This window comes from Sceloporus occidentalis, unplaced genomic scaffold (assembly GCF_023333645.1).
Source record: "Sceloporus occidentalis isolate IW3139 unplaced genomic scaffold, rSceOcc1.0.p SCAF_3, whole genome shotgun sequence".
Classification (NCBI taxonomy): domain Eukaryota; kingdom Metazoa; phylum Chordata; class Lepidosauria; order Squamata; family Phrynosomatidae; genus Sceloporus; species Sceloporus occidentalis.
This window is the reverse complement of record NW_028316983.1, coordinates 3,393,892-3,409,056: the sequence shown is the minus strand read 5'-3', so window position 1 is coordinate 3,409,056 and position 15,165 is coordinate 3,393,892. Positions and strand designations below refer to the sequence as shown.

Here is a 15,165-nt window from a genome sequence, read left to right as displayed (position 1 = left end):
ACAACAAATTTAAAACGGTTTTAAAATTTAAAATTAATTTAAAAATGCTACATCTGTGGCGACCCCTTGACTGTGGAACTCCCTCCCTCTGGACGCCAACCTGGCTCCATCCCTTTAGGATGCGGCAGCCGAGAAGCTGTTATTTCACATTGCCTTTGGTCCTTAAAAATCCTTTTCGGGGTTAGCTTTAGGTTTCTGTTATTGCAAGAACTCTGGCTTTTGAAAATGGCTTTTTAAAAACCGTTTTTTGAAGGAATGCTTAATCTGTTGGACATCACTTTAGGAGCCCCAGAGAGGCAATAAAAAAAATAGTTTGCATCAATCAATAAAGAATTGTTGCTTACCCAAAGGATCCTTTTCTGGAAGAGATAGCAGGTCCAGCAGATTATGGAGGTTTAAATTACAGATCCCCCCCTTTTGTTCAGCAAGGACAGATGGTATTAGCAGTTAGCGTCTCCCTTGTGGCACATTTGCCCCCCCTGGGCAGTTCCCCCCAATGAACCTTTGGGGCTAAAGATGTCTCAGTCTCTATTTAAGCCTTCCATCAAGCCTGCCAGGTACAGAGGGAAACCATCCCTGGGGTCCCATTGCTAAGGAGGTCTTGACTGATGGTGGCGGATGAGAAAAGGAACTTGGCTGACTGCCGCCTGAGGCACCAGGGGCCTGGCATGTGAGCAAGGTCCAGTGGGAATATGGAATCGGGGGTCTACCTTTGGCTTCCCCTCCTCCATCCCTCTTTAGAGGTGATGTATGAGCCAGAAGATGGCTAATGCATTCTACTGGCAGCATTTTATTGCTGTTGTGTGCCTTCAAGTCCTTATCAGCTTCGGCTGATACGCCAGCTGTGCCCCTTCCAAGAAATGGAAGACCTAAAGATGGTAGGGCTCATTGATGTCCCTAGGGTTGGTCTCATCAACCCCCCCCCCCCATTGACCTCCTTCCATGCTACACCCATACAGAATCCATAATAATGGGGGGGGGGGGGGGTTGTACTAATGTTACTCATGAATCGTAATTCCCACATATCACTGAATCTAATGGTAATAGTTGTGAAATAAACAACTGGCAACATTGAAATTATACCTTTAACTTACAATAGCATATGCACAGAATAATTGTGTTTACATATACAGTCTTTCCTCCATTCTCGTAGTTTTTAAACTTGTGTCCCTTGCTTAAGCATGAGGGATGAACGGAGGGGGAAACAATCGGGTGTGTGCACCACAATTCAAAAAGGATGTTGAGAAACTGGAGTATGTCCAAAGGAGGGCCACCAAAATGGTAAAGGACCTGGAAACCATGCCTTATGAGGAAAGCTTAGGGAGCTAGGGATGATTAGCCTGGAAAAGAGACAGTTAATGGGTAATGTGATAGCCCTGGTGAAATATTTGAAGGGATGTCATACTGAGGAGGGAGCAAGCTTGTTTTCTGCTGCTCCAGAGAACAGGACCTGGAGCAATGGATGCAAGCTACAGGAAAAGAGATTCCACCTCAACATTAGAGGAATGTCCTGACAGTAAGAGCTGTTTGACGGTGGAACGCACTTCCTTGGAGAGTGGTGGCGTCTCCCTCCTTGGAGGTCTTTAAGCAGAGGCTGGATGGCCATCTGTCGGGGATGCTTTGATTGAGAGTTTCTGCATGGCAGAAGAAGGGGGTTGGACTGGATGGCCTTGGGGTCTCTGTGGTTCTGTCCTGCTTAGTGACATCACCAGGTGTCTCCTCCTGTGACCTCAGGTTTTTGGCCTTGAATTCTTGGGGCCTGGAATACTTCTGCCTTGGCAACCCTAATTACAACTACAATGAGTCCTTGGTATCCTCTAGGGTTGGGTTCCAGAACCCCCAGTGGATACCAAAATCCATGGACACTCAAGTCCCATTAAATACAATGGCACAGTCAAATGCTATCCCTTATACAAAATGACAAAATCAAGATTTTCTGTTTGGAATGATGATTATTATTTTTTTAATATTTTCAAGCTATGGATGCTTGAATAAAAAGTCAGTGGATAAGGAGGGCCAACTGTACTTGCATTTGGATTCTTTGCATGAGTTACAATGCAACAGTTTGCATAACCTTGGGATTTGGGAGAAAGGCGACATACAAATAAATATAACAACAACAACAAGAAGAAGATGGAGTGGGAGAAGGCTTGGAAACATACCTGTAACTAATTAAGGTAATTTTCAAAGCTCCATATGATTCTGTGATTCTAAGTAGTCAGTCCAAGGATCCAGCACTTGGCAAGCTCAGGGTTTTTGTTGTTGTTGTTTTCTTTCCTTTCTGCAAAACAAGGCTCTGATGTTGACAAGGCTGGCCTGACAATGAGTGGGCAAGACCAAAATATCTGAAAATTGTGAGATGTGGTGCATGAGAGGGAGGTGTGCAATGTATGACAACACTAGGCATGTGAAGCTATATATAACTGCATACATATTTGCAAAATCCTGTGCACATCTATAGAGAAGCAAGTCCCACGAGTTTAACAAAGCTTACTTTTGTGTAAGCAAGGTCAGTGTAAGCAGATGCCTCTAATAACTGCTATAATTCTAAAATTTATCACAATGCTATATTGTGATGATAATAATAATAATAATAATATAAAATTTATTTATGTCCCACCTCTCTACAAAATGCAATCGAGGCGGCTGACAAGATTAAAAATATACAATCCGAACCCTCAACCCACCCCCCTTAAAATACAATTAAACAATGTAGAATTTAAAACATAAAACATACTTAAAAACAATACAATAACTGTGGTGAAGTCAGAGGTCAGCAATGGCCAGTGGCCTGATAGAATTATGTTTCTTCTAGTTCTACGAGTTTCTGCTTTTCCTTAAACATTATTATTCTTGACTTATCTATGAATTAATGCGTTTTTCAAAAATCTTTATGCTGAGTGGACAATGTCTCGTGGAATTTCAGAAGCCAACAGCAACTCCTGAGTTCCTTGACAAAAGGAAAAATATTTTTAACACTTAAAATAACTATGTGCAATTAAATACAGTTTGTTGGCATAGTTATACCAGCTTCAGAATTTAGATTTTTCTTTCTTTCACAGAGTTAAAAGGGTGTGTGTGTAAGTTATGTTCACCGATGTGCATTCTTTATTAAAATCTCCATGATGCACCACAAAAAGTCAATTTCCTTGACCTGATTATATACATTTACATGATTTACTCTGGTGGGAAAGACTCAGTGATATCCTGCATAGACTTCTAGGGATGCAGCCCCCTATTTAAATCCCCCCAGACAAGAGTGAAATGGGTTGATGGACTTTATCCCCACTTCCATGAGGGCTAGAAACTTACTAAAAATAATTTAAAATATCATCTGAAAGCTTCCCAGCCTATTGAAGTGTATGATATATCAATTTCTGTCAGAATGGCCAGACTAGTGGGATTCATGCCCTGCTGGTACACCTATGCGCAGTGGGATGTTCATGCAAACTGCCAAAGCAACATGGGAATGGAGGGCTCCAGATCTGGAGCAACAGGTAACTTTTTAAAAAACTGTGTTAAGTGTATGTTTTACTCCATTCCTGGTATGTAACGTGTTGGACATTGTCTGGACTGCTTGCACCAGAATTTTGGTTTAGGCCATGCGTTGTCCACAGGACAACACAAGAACGGGGGGGGGGGGGGGGGGGCAGATCTTTTGGTCTGTGCAGACAAGGCCATAGAATCAGAGTTGGAAGAGACCACAAGGACCATCCAGTGTAATCCCTTGCCATGGAAAGCTGGGCCAAAGCTAACAAAATGAAATTCAACACAGAGAAATGTAAGGTACTGCACTTAGGGTGGAGAAATGAAATGCACAAATATAGGATTATGGGGGACACCTGGCTTAACAAGACCGTATTTCTACACTGCTTATCACTGCACTTAAGCACTCCCTTAGCAGTTTACAATGTGTAAGTTAATGGTTCTCCAACAAGCTGGGTACTCATTTTACCAACCTATGGAAGGATACAAGGCTGAGTGGAACCTGCAGTCCTGCCTGGGATTGAACTCACAACCCTGCAGCTGTGAATGGCTTCAGTACCAGCATTTAACTACTGTGCCTTCTCACAGTGGTTCCCAACCTGTGGATCGGGACCCTTTCACAGGGGTCACCTAAGACCATCAGAAAACACATATTTGCATGTAGCAATGAAAATAATTTTATGGTTGGGGGTCACCACAATATGAGGAACTGTATTAAAGGGTTGTGCCATTAGGAAGGTTGAGAACCATTGCCTTAGAAGGAGGAGAGGAAGACCACATGCCAGATGGATGGACGGACTCAGTCATGGAAGTCATGAGAATGAACATGCAGGACCAGATCAGAGCAGCGGAGGATAGGGATTTTTGGAGATGTCTCATCCACAGGATAGCAGTCAATTGGAGTGAACTTGAAGGCAGTTAACAACAACAACAGGCCAGCCTGGGTTAAACTGGGTCACTGTGTGTAGAAATAGCCTTTATCAAGATGCCTACAAAGCCACCCACTCCCTGGTATAGAATTCAGAGTTAGTCTAGAATATCATTATGCAAAGGGATCTTGTAGCACCTTTGAGACTAAGTGTGCAAAAGAAGTTGTTGCATTCCACAAAAGCTTATTCTTTCACAGTTAGTCTGAAATGTGCTAACAGAATCCGTTTGCATATTGATAGTCCAGATTAACACAGCTGTGTCTCTGAGGGGTCATTCAGATGTCATTTTTTTTGCACGATGATGCAAATCATTGCACTTGCGCATTTTGGGTTTGTTATTTATACTATCAAACCATGCTGATCCACATCTCTGTGAGTTTGGTTGTTCGAATAAAGATGGAGTCGGTGTGAATGCATTTGGAACCCTTTTTTGTATGGAGTTTTATCCCAGGTCTATTCGGGTCTATTCACATTGGTTATTCACACTACCAATGATGCAGGTCTTTTTAAAGAAAACTTTAAATCGATTATTCCAGATTAAGCAGGTTTTTTGGCAGCCCCTCCCCCCTCCCCCCAAAAAACCCAAAATCGGGTGCATTCAGGATGCGTGTGAACAACAGAGATTTAACTCGGATTCATCCTGGATTATATTCACAGTGTCACTAGCCCCTCAGTTCTACCTCCTTCAGGAAATGCTTCCAAATGTTTAATCAGATCTTTTGTGCAATTTTCATGCACTGGTTCGTTGCCACCATTGCCTCCAACTTGCCACATTTCTGGCAAGGTTAGATTTGGGGAGCAGTGTACCTACCCAGGCCTAAATGGGGATCCATTTTCTTTGGGGTGCCTTAATTGAGTTTGTCAGTTGAGCTCCCTGTGGGTCCTGAGGTTGGCAGCCACAGACTTCGAACCAGAATTTGAAAAAATTACCTTTTTGAACATGGCTCCCACTATCCCCGATGCCAACTGGGGGTTTTGAGAGTTGCATTCCAAAAATAACCTTTCCCAAGCTTTTGCACCAGAATCATGTATCTCATACCATCCGTCTCAGTCTGTAAGAGACAGTTCTGATTATTCCTCTGTCATCCCACTTTTCAACTGCTTTTAAAATGTCCCAGTTTCTCACTCCTCTTCCCGCTTTCCTCCTTTGTCCTCAGCTTACCTCAAGTGCTGCAAACTAAGTTCAGAGTCAAGTAACTCAGTGGGGAGGGGAGAGCAAAGAGTAGGATCTTCCAACTTTCCTAATTAATCCTCTGTAATCCTCCTTTTCAGCTGCTTTTAAGACGTTCCAAACTGCTTCAGCCTCTCCTCGCTTGTCTGTTTTTCCTCATTAATACCTTTTGCCATCTTGACCACACCCCAATGTTGCTTGGCTACACTTTAGAGGGTATTGTAGCTACTCTCTGCTTGTCAACTCAGAAAGAAGTCTTACTTATTCTAATGTGGTTTACTCCAAAATTTTGTATAGCTAGGAATTCAGCTTTATTTGCCCTGTAATATAGCTTTGTTTACATCAAGATTTTGCTTGTACATATTTCTATAGGGTTTTTTCTTCTTAATCCAGAGCATGTGAGTGTCGAGAGAATGGTGTAACAGCTGTCACCATTAGACTTCCTAAGCACTCCAGGAGAAAGGGATAAAGAGAAAGGAAGGAGGAAAGCAGGCAGGTGTGAGGCTTTAGCTGGGATTACAAAGTGTTGGAGAGACTTAATGGAGATTCTTGTAGCCCTACAAATGGCATTACGTGGAACTGTGGTCCCCTTGTGCCAAAGTATGCTCTCCCCCTGTTTCCAGTATATCTACGAAAGCAAGACAGAAAACAGATGGAAGGAGGGGGATGAACAGAAAGGATCCCCATCTCATTTTCACTGTTTGTGGCAAAGATTGTGCTATTGGGGATTGTGCTAAACTGATAAAGCAAAGGTGTCCAGTTGATTCCACACCTGCAGAAAGCTGGGGAGAATTCAAAACAAAACAAGGAAATGTGAACTTTTCACTGGAACAAAAGAGTCCCCCCCCCCATGGTTTAATTTAGAAATGTACCTGAGCTCACAACCTCCTTGTTGCAAAAGTTCCATTGGCAGCTAGTCTGATGTGAAGTCAAAGGCTTTCACGTTGGCATCCATAGTTTTTTGTGGGTTTTTCAGGCTATGTGGCCATGTTCTAGAAGAGTTTATTCCTGATGGTTCACCAGCATCTGTGGCTGGCATCATCTTGGCGAAACGTCAGGAATAAACTCTTGTAGAACATGACCACACAGTTCAAAAAACCCCTGAAGATTGGAAACTTCTGTTGTACACCCTTCCTATCAAGGCTGATCTGCCTTTTCCTATGCAGTATCTATTACAATGTGCCTCGCAGAGAAATTGTAGAATCGGGGGTGGAAGAACATATCGCCACCGTGGATGGGGTGGAGGTAAAGAAGGGTGGCTTTGTAGGTAAGGAGCATTTGCTCAGAAAGAAAGAATAGGTCTTTCTCATTTCCCGCTCCCCATCCCACCCCCACCCCCCTTTGGCAAAATCAGAAGGCCTCCCTCTGAACACCTACATTCACTGCAGATTGACTGGCAGATGGTCGACACAGTCCCCAGCAGCCGAAGCCAAGCCTCCTTTCGTCATCCAACCTTGGGAGTTCAGTGCTTCGGCTCCATGTGGCTCAGGAAGACCAGCTGTTCCTGCCTTCTTCCAAGGCTTGTTTCATCAGAGCAATGAACAGGACCCACTGCTTAAAGGGGGGAAACGCTCTCTTGCCACCACCCCACTGTCCTGATGGGCTTCTTGTAGCTTTGGTCTGGCAGTAGTTGTCATATAAGCAAGAGAACCATAGTACTGTTGAGTAGGAAGATAACCACAGAGGTCATCTACCTCAACCCCCGGCTAGTGCAGGAAATTCACAGCTAATGCAAAAATGAAATGCACAGATATAGGACGGGGGACACCTGGCACATTCAGGAGTCCTAGTAGACGACAAGTTGAACATGAGCCAACAGTGTGATGCAGCAGCTAAAAAGGCGACACAAGAACTTGACACTACTACTCGAAACTGGGACTTGAGAAAAATTAATGTGGTTCTAGGTTGCATCAATAGAAGTATAGTGTCAAGATCAAGAGAAGTAATAGTGCCATTCTATTTTACTTTGGTCAGGCCTCATCTGGAATACTGTGTCCAGTTCTGGGCACCACAATTCAAAAAGGATGTTGACAAGATGTAACTGTGTCCATAGGAGGGCGACTAAAACGGTGAAGGGTCTGGAAACCATGTTCTATGAGGATAGACTCAGAGCGCTGGATATGTTCATCCTGGAGAGGGTTAAAAGGTGATATAATAGCTCTGTTTAAACAGAGGCTGGATGGCCATCTGTCAGGTATGCTTTGATTGAGAGTTCCTGCATGGCAGAATGGGGGTGGACTGGATCAGGGCCCTTGGGGTCTCTTCCAGCTCTAAGATTCTATGATTCTGTGATTGACTGTTGTGCAGCCAACCTCTGTTTACAATCCTCCAATGGAGAGTTATTCACCCTCTGAGGGAGCCCATTCCATTGTCAAACAACTCTTACTATCAAGGCATTGTACAATAAGACAAGGTGCTGTGTTTTATCCTCCCCCAGTATCTGGCAGTTCAGCAAGCATGGTATGTCCCATCTAGGGATTTAAAATCCACAGGGAATGAATTATTAGCGGTTCCACCAATGCATACCGCTCTATCAAGGCTGCGAGCCTTTCAGGATCTGGCTCTGCATTTGTGGAATAGTTTTCCTTTGCACCTCTGACTGGAAGAGAAACTTACCCAATTTCATAAAGGGTTGAAGATCTTCCTCTTCAATTTGCCGGATTACGGAGTTGCTGAGTGCACCTAAGGTCTCCAAAATGGATAGTGACTGATAAGGAGCTTGTTTTAGTATTATATTATTTTAGTTTTTAAGCATGTTATAGTATTGTGTTTTATTGATTATATATCTTTGATGTTCTGCCCTTTGGAAAGGGTGATATAAATAAACTTTATTATTATTATGGCATTGTGCGGCCACTCCATTGTGCAGTAACACGTGCATTTTGCAGCTACTCCATTGTTTTTCTTATAGAATCACTGGAGTTGGAAGGAAACAAAAGCACCATGTGTTGCAGGAATACAAAGACAGCAGTTCTGAGAGATGGCCATCCAACATCTGTTTAAAGACCTCCAAAGAAAAAACACTGACCACTCTCCAAGGCAGTCAGTTCTACTATTGTACAGCTCTTATAGTAAAGAAGTTCTTCCTAATGTTTAGGTGGAATCTCTTTTCTTCTAATTTGAATCCACTGGTTTTTGTTCTAGCATTTGGAGCAGCGGAAGATAAGCTTGTTCCATCTTCTACCTGACATCCCTTCGGATATTTAAAGATGGATCTCATCATCTCATCTCTCAGTTTCCTCTTCTGCAAGCTAAACATGCCCAGATCCCTAAACTGCTCCTCATAAGGCTTGGTTTCCAAACCTTTGACCATCGTGATTTCCCTTCTCTGGACCCATTCCAGCTCCTTCTTGAATTGTGGTGCCCAAAAATGGACCCAGGATTCCAGATGAAATCGGACCAAAGCCAAATAGAGCAGCGCTTCTACTTTGCTTGATCTGTACGCTACACTCCTGTTGATGCAGCCAAGAGTTGCATTGACTTTTTGGTCTTCACATCAGACTTTCAACTCATTGTAATTCTCCTTAATGGAGTCTCCCAATAAGAAAACAGACAGAGGCAGCATTAGGGAAAGCAAAGGAGGTTTGTGTGGGGAAAACAAGGTTGTGTGAAGCCTTCTGGAAAATGTGGTGAATGAGGCATGAGGTTTTTAAACAGGAGTTGGATGGCCACCTGCGAAGAATGCTTTAGCTGTGGTTTCTATGATTCTATGATTCTACTTGCACTGGCAGCAGGTTGGATTAGATGGTCTTTACTGTTCTTTCCAACTGTATGGTTCTACCACCCTTCCTTCCTTCCTTCCTTCCTCCTCCTCCTCCTCCTCCTTTCAGGTCTGGGATGGTACTTCCATCATTATCATTAATGTCTTCATTACTGTCCTCATCATTTTTGCCTCTCATCTGTTCCTTCTTCCCATCGTGCGCCTGGGCCTTGGTGTCAAAGCACATCAGGAGTGGGTAACTTGGTGTCCTCCAAGATGACATCTTGGAAAGGCTACAAAGTCCTCCCTCGAGCCTCATCACCTGCTTCTTTTTCTCTCTTCCCTTCTTTTATAGGTACCTCCGGACCCTGTATCTGGGTCTTCAGAGCCGTTGGCAGTCTGAACATCGCCGGCGCCACTTCTACTGGAGGATGATGTTTGAAAGTGCTGACATCAGCATGCTGCGTCTCCTGGAGACCTTCCTTAAGAGCGCCCCACAGCTGGTGCTCCAGCTTAGCATCATGGTGCACCAGAACTACATTGAGCCATTGCAGGGTAAGTGGCGCCCTGCAAGATCCTCTCAACTGGGTGACATCCAGCCCTGGCAAGTCCAGCATCTTGCTTCCTGCTGCCACAGCTTCTTGTTTCACAGTGCAAAAAACCAGGATTTGTAGTAAGCCATGGTTTATTCTTTAAGCCTCACATTGCACTTAAGCCTCACATTGCACTGCAGAGGACCATACAAACCATGGCTTGTCCTATGCCTGCTTCTGGTTTGTTTTTCTCCTGCCCCTTTTGTCAGCTCCTGTTTCAAATTCGGGGAAACAAGCCAGAGACAAGCCATGATTTGGGGTTCAAATGTCACAATAAGCCATGTCTCAAACAAGGCAGAATTGGTAAGCCAATAATATGCAATAGGTTCAGAAGACTTTGCTGGTTTAAAAACTGGCTGATAAGCAGGGGCTGTTTCATACATCACAACAAGCCACATTCCAAAAAACCATACCATGGCTTGTCATGGCATGTTAATGTGGGAATGGATTTCATTGAATAATGGGAGAAGAGGTAAGGATTAGGGTTGCCAGCATTAAAATTAGAGATGGTTCCTGTAACTTTAATGGCTGCATAGAAATGGGGATTTAAGCAAGTGTTGCTTGTCATTCAATCTGATAACAAGCAACAACTGCTGAAATCCCGTCTTCTACAAAACCATTAAAGATATGGAGGTACTCTCCATTTTTCAATTTGGCATGTCTAGTAAGCGTGGATTACTTTTCCCAATTGCCTCAATATTAATGATGATAATAATAATAATAATACCTTCTGATATTTTCAGAATTTTTTTAGATTGGATTTGATAGGTTGCCACCCTAAAGAGCCAGCATGGCACAATGGTCTGAGCATTAGTCAATGACTCTGGAGACCAGGGTTCGATTCCTGTCTCGGCCATGAAACCCAGTGACTTTGGGCAAGTCACACTCTCTCAGCCTCACGGGAAGGCAATGGCAAACTTCCTCTGAACAAATCTTGCCAGGAAAACCTCATGATAGTTTGCCTTAGGGTTACTATAAGCCGGAAATGACTTAAAGGAATGCAGCATCAACATCCTAGACATAATAGAATGAAGTGCCCCTGAACCATTTGGGGCTTACTTTCAAGTAAAGTGAAGCACTGCAATGTCAGGTTATAATCCTATAGATAGACCTCAGTTGACAGCATAGACATATTCCTAGGCACAACTTTAACAGAAAATTTGGTAGCAGAGGCAAAAATAACAAGGAGCGAATAGGTTTCAGCTTGTGCACCACAAAAAAGAAGACCATGCTTCAGCAAACATTTATCCCAAACTAACATTATGCACATGTGAAAAGAAACAACCAGGTCAGATAAGCCTTGCCTAAGTAAACCAAAGCATTTTGAGCCTTCTAGAGAACACTGAGAGCCAGCATGTGTAGTGGTTTGAATGTTGGAGTATGACTCTGGAGACCAGAGTTTGATTCCTGCTTGGCCTTGAAATTCACTGGGAGATCATGGGCAAGTCACACTCTCTCAGCCTCAGAGGAAAGCCACAGCAAACGTCCTCTGAACAAATGTTGCCAAGAAAATCCCATAATAGGGATGCTTTAAGGTTGTCGTAAGTCAGAAATGACTTGAAGGCACACAGCAGAGAGCGAGCGAGAACACTAGAACAAATAATTTCCCCCCTTTCCCTGGTCACCAGTTTTCTTTGGATTTTTGTTTGGGTTGCCAAACTTACAGATCGATTCTTTTTAACATGCTGGGGATATACCTGGTAAGGTAGGCTTATCCCTCACCTCCCTTTTTCCTTCCCTTTTTTTGTATTAAACCTCTATTATCTTACCACTTAGCTTTGTACAAACACAACTCCCTTCCACCCACCCACCCACTTATAATATCCTGGCAGATTATTCATGAATGCAAATATGGGAATTGAGTTTTGTAGTAAGAATCAAGGAAATATTTCATTTCCTTTCATCACGCACATTTCTTTTAACAAAGAAAACCCCCTGCTCTCCTCCCTCCGTGCCTTCAAACATTTTCCGATGTGTTGCATCTCTTCTTGTCCTTTCTTCCTTTCCTCTGTAGTGCTGCGTTTTGCTCCACCTTTCATCCTTTCTTGCGTCTTTGCTCCATCATCCTCTCTCTCACACACTCTCTCTATTTCTAGGTTTCCGCCTTCTTTTCTTTTCTCTCTGTAAATCTTCATTCTTCCCAGCATCTGAAGCTCCTGTCCAGACTTGCCATTAAGAGTGACCACATGCTGGGCCAGACCTACTAACTGTATGTTTCATTCACCATTCTGCATCCCTTACAGTGACCAGTCCAATAGGCCAGAACAGTTTCTAGCAGGGTGCAATGAAGCTAGCCAAGAGCCCTGCAGCTTCAGACTGACTGAAACTGCTGCCACACTGCAGAATGAATGCAGTTTCACACTGCTATAACTGTCATGGCTCCATTATATGGAATCCTGGGATTTGTAGATTGTTGTGGCACCAGAAGGCTCAATCTCTTGCAAAACTGCAAATCCCAGAATACCATAGCATTGAGCCATAGCAGTTAAAATGGTGTCAAATTGTTTTTCTTATACATAGCACTTCTGTTCCACTTTAACTGCCATCTTAGTGTAGAAACAACACAGTTTAACACCACTTTAAGTGCTATAGGTCCATTCTGCGGCATCCTGGGACTTATTGTTTTACAAGGTCTTTAACCTTCTCTGCCGAAGAATGCTGCTTTTTACAAAACTACAAATCCAACGATTCCATAGGATGGAGCCATAGCAGTTAAGGGGGTGTCAAACTGCAGTTTTTACAATGTAGATGTACCTTTATAAAATGCTGGGATCTGTAGTACAGGGAAGCAGCAGAGCTTCCTGACAGAGGAGTCTAAGTATCTACAAACCCCAGGATTCTATAGGATGCAGACAGGAAATTTAAAGTGGTATCACAGTGCTAAACGGTTGGCCCTCCATATGCATGAATTCCTTATCCACAGATTCAGGCATCCAGAGCTTGGAAATGTTTTTAAAAATAAATACTAATCTCAAAAAGCAAATCTTGATGTTGCTGTTACATATAAGGGACACCATTTTATTGTGTCATTGCATATAACGGAATTTAAGCATCCACAGATTTTGGTATCCATGGGAGGTCCTGGAACCAAACCCCAGCAGATACCAAGGACCCACTGCACTAGGGTAGTGTGTAAGGAGCCTTGGTCTCACATGTCCTGTTTATTACCTTTCCTTCTCTTCCCATCCCCATCTCCTGCTGTCTTACTTTCTCTCATGTCATTCCCTTTTCCACTGTGATCCCTCCTCCTCAGTAACACCGTTTCTCTGCCCCCTAACCCCCTGCTTCCCCTTCTCTCTCCTTGTTCGCCTGGGTAGGTCTCTCGGCTTCGGCCTCCTTGGTCTCCCTGGCATGGACCCTTGCCTCGTACCAGAAGGTGCTACGGGACTCACGGGAAGACAAGCTGCCCATGTCCTACAAAGGGGCGGTGGTGCAGATCCTCTGGCACCTCTTCACCATCGCCGCCCGGGCCATCGCCTTCGCTCTCTTTGCCTCTGTGTTCCAGCTCTACTTCGGCATCTTCATCGTCACTCACTGGTGCATCATGACCTTCTGGATCATCCAAGGCGAGACGGATTTCTGCATGTCCAAGTGGGAGGAGATCATCTACAACATGGTGGTGGGCATCATCTACATCTTCTGCTGGTTCAATGTCAAGGAGGGCCGGAGCCGGTGCCGCATGTCCATCTACTACACCATCACCCTGTTGGAGAACGCCGCCCTAACAGGGCTCTGGTACTGGTACCGGAGCGAGAAGAACATCTCCGAATCCAACGCCTTAATCATCGTCTGTGTTGTCACATCCAGCTTCGCCTTAGGTGTCTTCTTCATGTTCATCTACTACTGCCTCTTGCACCCCAATGGGACCATTTTTGGGACACAGAGCACAGGCTGCATTTGCAGCGAGGAGACCACTGCAGTCCCCAGTGGCGTGGGGGTCCCTGGGGATATCATCACCAGCCCCCCGCGCTCCTTGCCAAGGACTACAGGGGCCGAGAGGGAGGGGGTACCTGGAGACAGAGACAGCTGCGTGCCGGTCTTTCAGGTCCGGCCTAGTGTCCCCCCGACCCCCGTGCCCCGTGCCCCACGGACAGAAGGCCCTGTCATCCGTATTGACTTGCCACGGAAGAAATACCCTGCCTGGGACGCCCATTTTATCGACCGGCGCCTCCGGAAGACCATCCTGGTGCTGGAATACAGCTCACCCACCACGCCGCGCTTGCAGTACCGCAGCGTGGGAGCTTCACAGGAGCTGTTGGAGTATGAGACCACCGTGTAAAAAAAAAAGAACAATGAATGAGCTGCAAGGGACCCTGTGCTTCGGGGTCCCCTTCCTGAGTGTAGGGGCCAGGCCTGGCTTTTCTAAGAAGCCATGGCAAATGGGTCTCGGGTTCTGTTCCCTCACCACGGTCCATGGGGAGCAAGCAGGGGGAACGTGGAGACCTCCAAAGCAGCAGGCCGCTTCCCATTTCTCGTTGGCAATTTTGGTTGATTGTTCCTCCTCTGTGAAGACCTCCATCTCTTCCTTTCTTCCTTCTTTTCATCTTCCCCCCATCCTGGCTCAGACTCCTTTCCCAAATGGGCCAATTTTGGTGCTACTTTCCCTCTTTTCTAAGGTTGCCCAATGGGCTACAGGCCACCATTAAGGTAACAATGCCGCCGTCTCTCCCTCAGGTAGTCCAGGTGCTTTCTCATCTGCCCTGGAGGCCCCGACAGGAGGGGTGCCCTCTCCAAGTATCCTGTCCCCCCCCCCCTGAAAAAGTGGTGATTGGCAATGGCTTCTCCCCAAATACCTCACCTGTTGTTACCTGAGCCAGGTAGTGTAGGCCTCATTTTTGGAGGTGATGGATTTCCGTTACCTGAGGGTCATCGGGGGGGGGGGAGGGCTGGCACAGAGGGGGGGATTGATGGTGGCTTGTTTAAGGGCAGGTGGCAGAGGGTTAGTTCAAGGTTCATTTAAGAGCAAGCGATGGAGAGTTAATTGCCGGATCCCAGGTGAAGAATGGTGAAATGAAAAATATGTCCACCCAGGGAATCATAGCGGGGCAAGATCTGTGGCACTGGGCACTAATAGTCAATGGCTGCGTGGCACAGGCTAGCATTGGGCAGAAAGGGGGTATGAGGGTTGAAACACATTAGGGTTGTGTGGGAGGGCTGGGGTTTTTTGGGGTGGGTGGGGTGAGAAGGACCATTTTCCATGCAGGATGTCAGATCTAGCTCTCCAAAAAAGAAACAAAACCATACCGTCCCTCTTGTTTTGCTCTCCCTGCCTTCCCCACTTTGCCC

General features: G+C 45.0%; 1 protein-coding gene across 1 annotated transcript in view; it reads left to right on the top strand.

The window, feature by feature from the left end:
• Positions 1-14,737, top strand: part of XKR7 (XK related 7) — a 59,107-nt gene extending 44,370 nt beyond the window's left edge. Inside the window, exons 2-3 of the mRNA XM_089513315.1 lie at positions 9,642-9,841; positions 13,197-14,737. Coding sequence (XP_089369441.1) covers positions 9,642-9,841; positions 13,197-14,158 — 1,162 coding nt within the window. The 3' untranslated portion in view covers positions 14,159-14,737. The remainder of the gene's footprint in view (positions 1-9,641; positions 9,842-13,196) is intronic.
• The last annotated feature ends 428 nt before the right edge of the window (positions 14,738-15,165 follow it).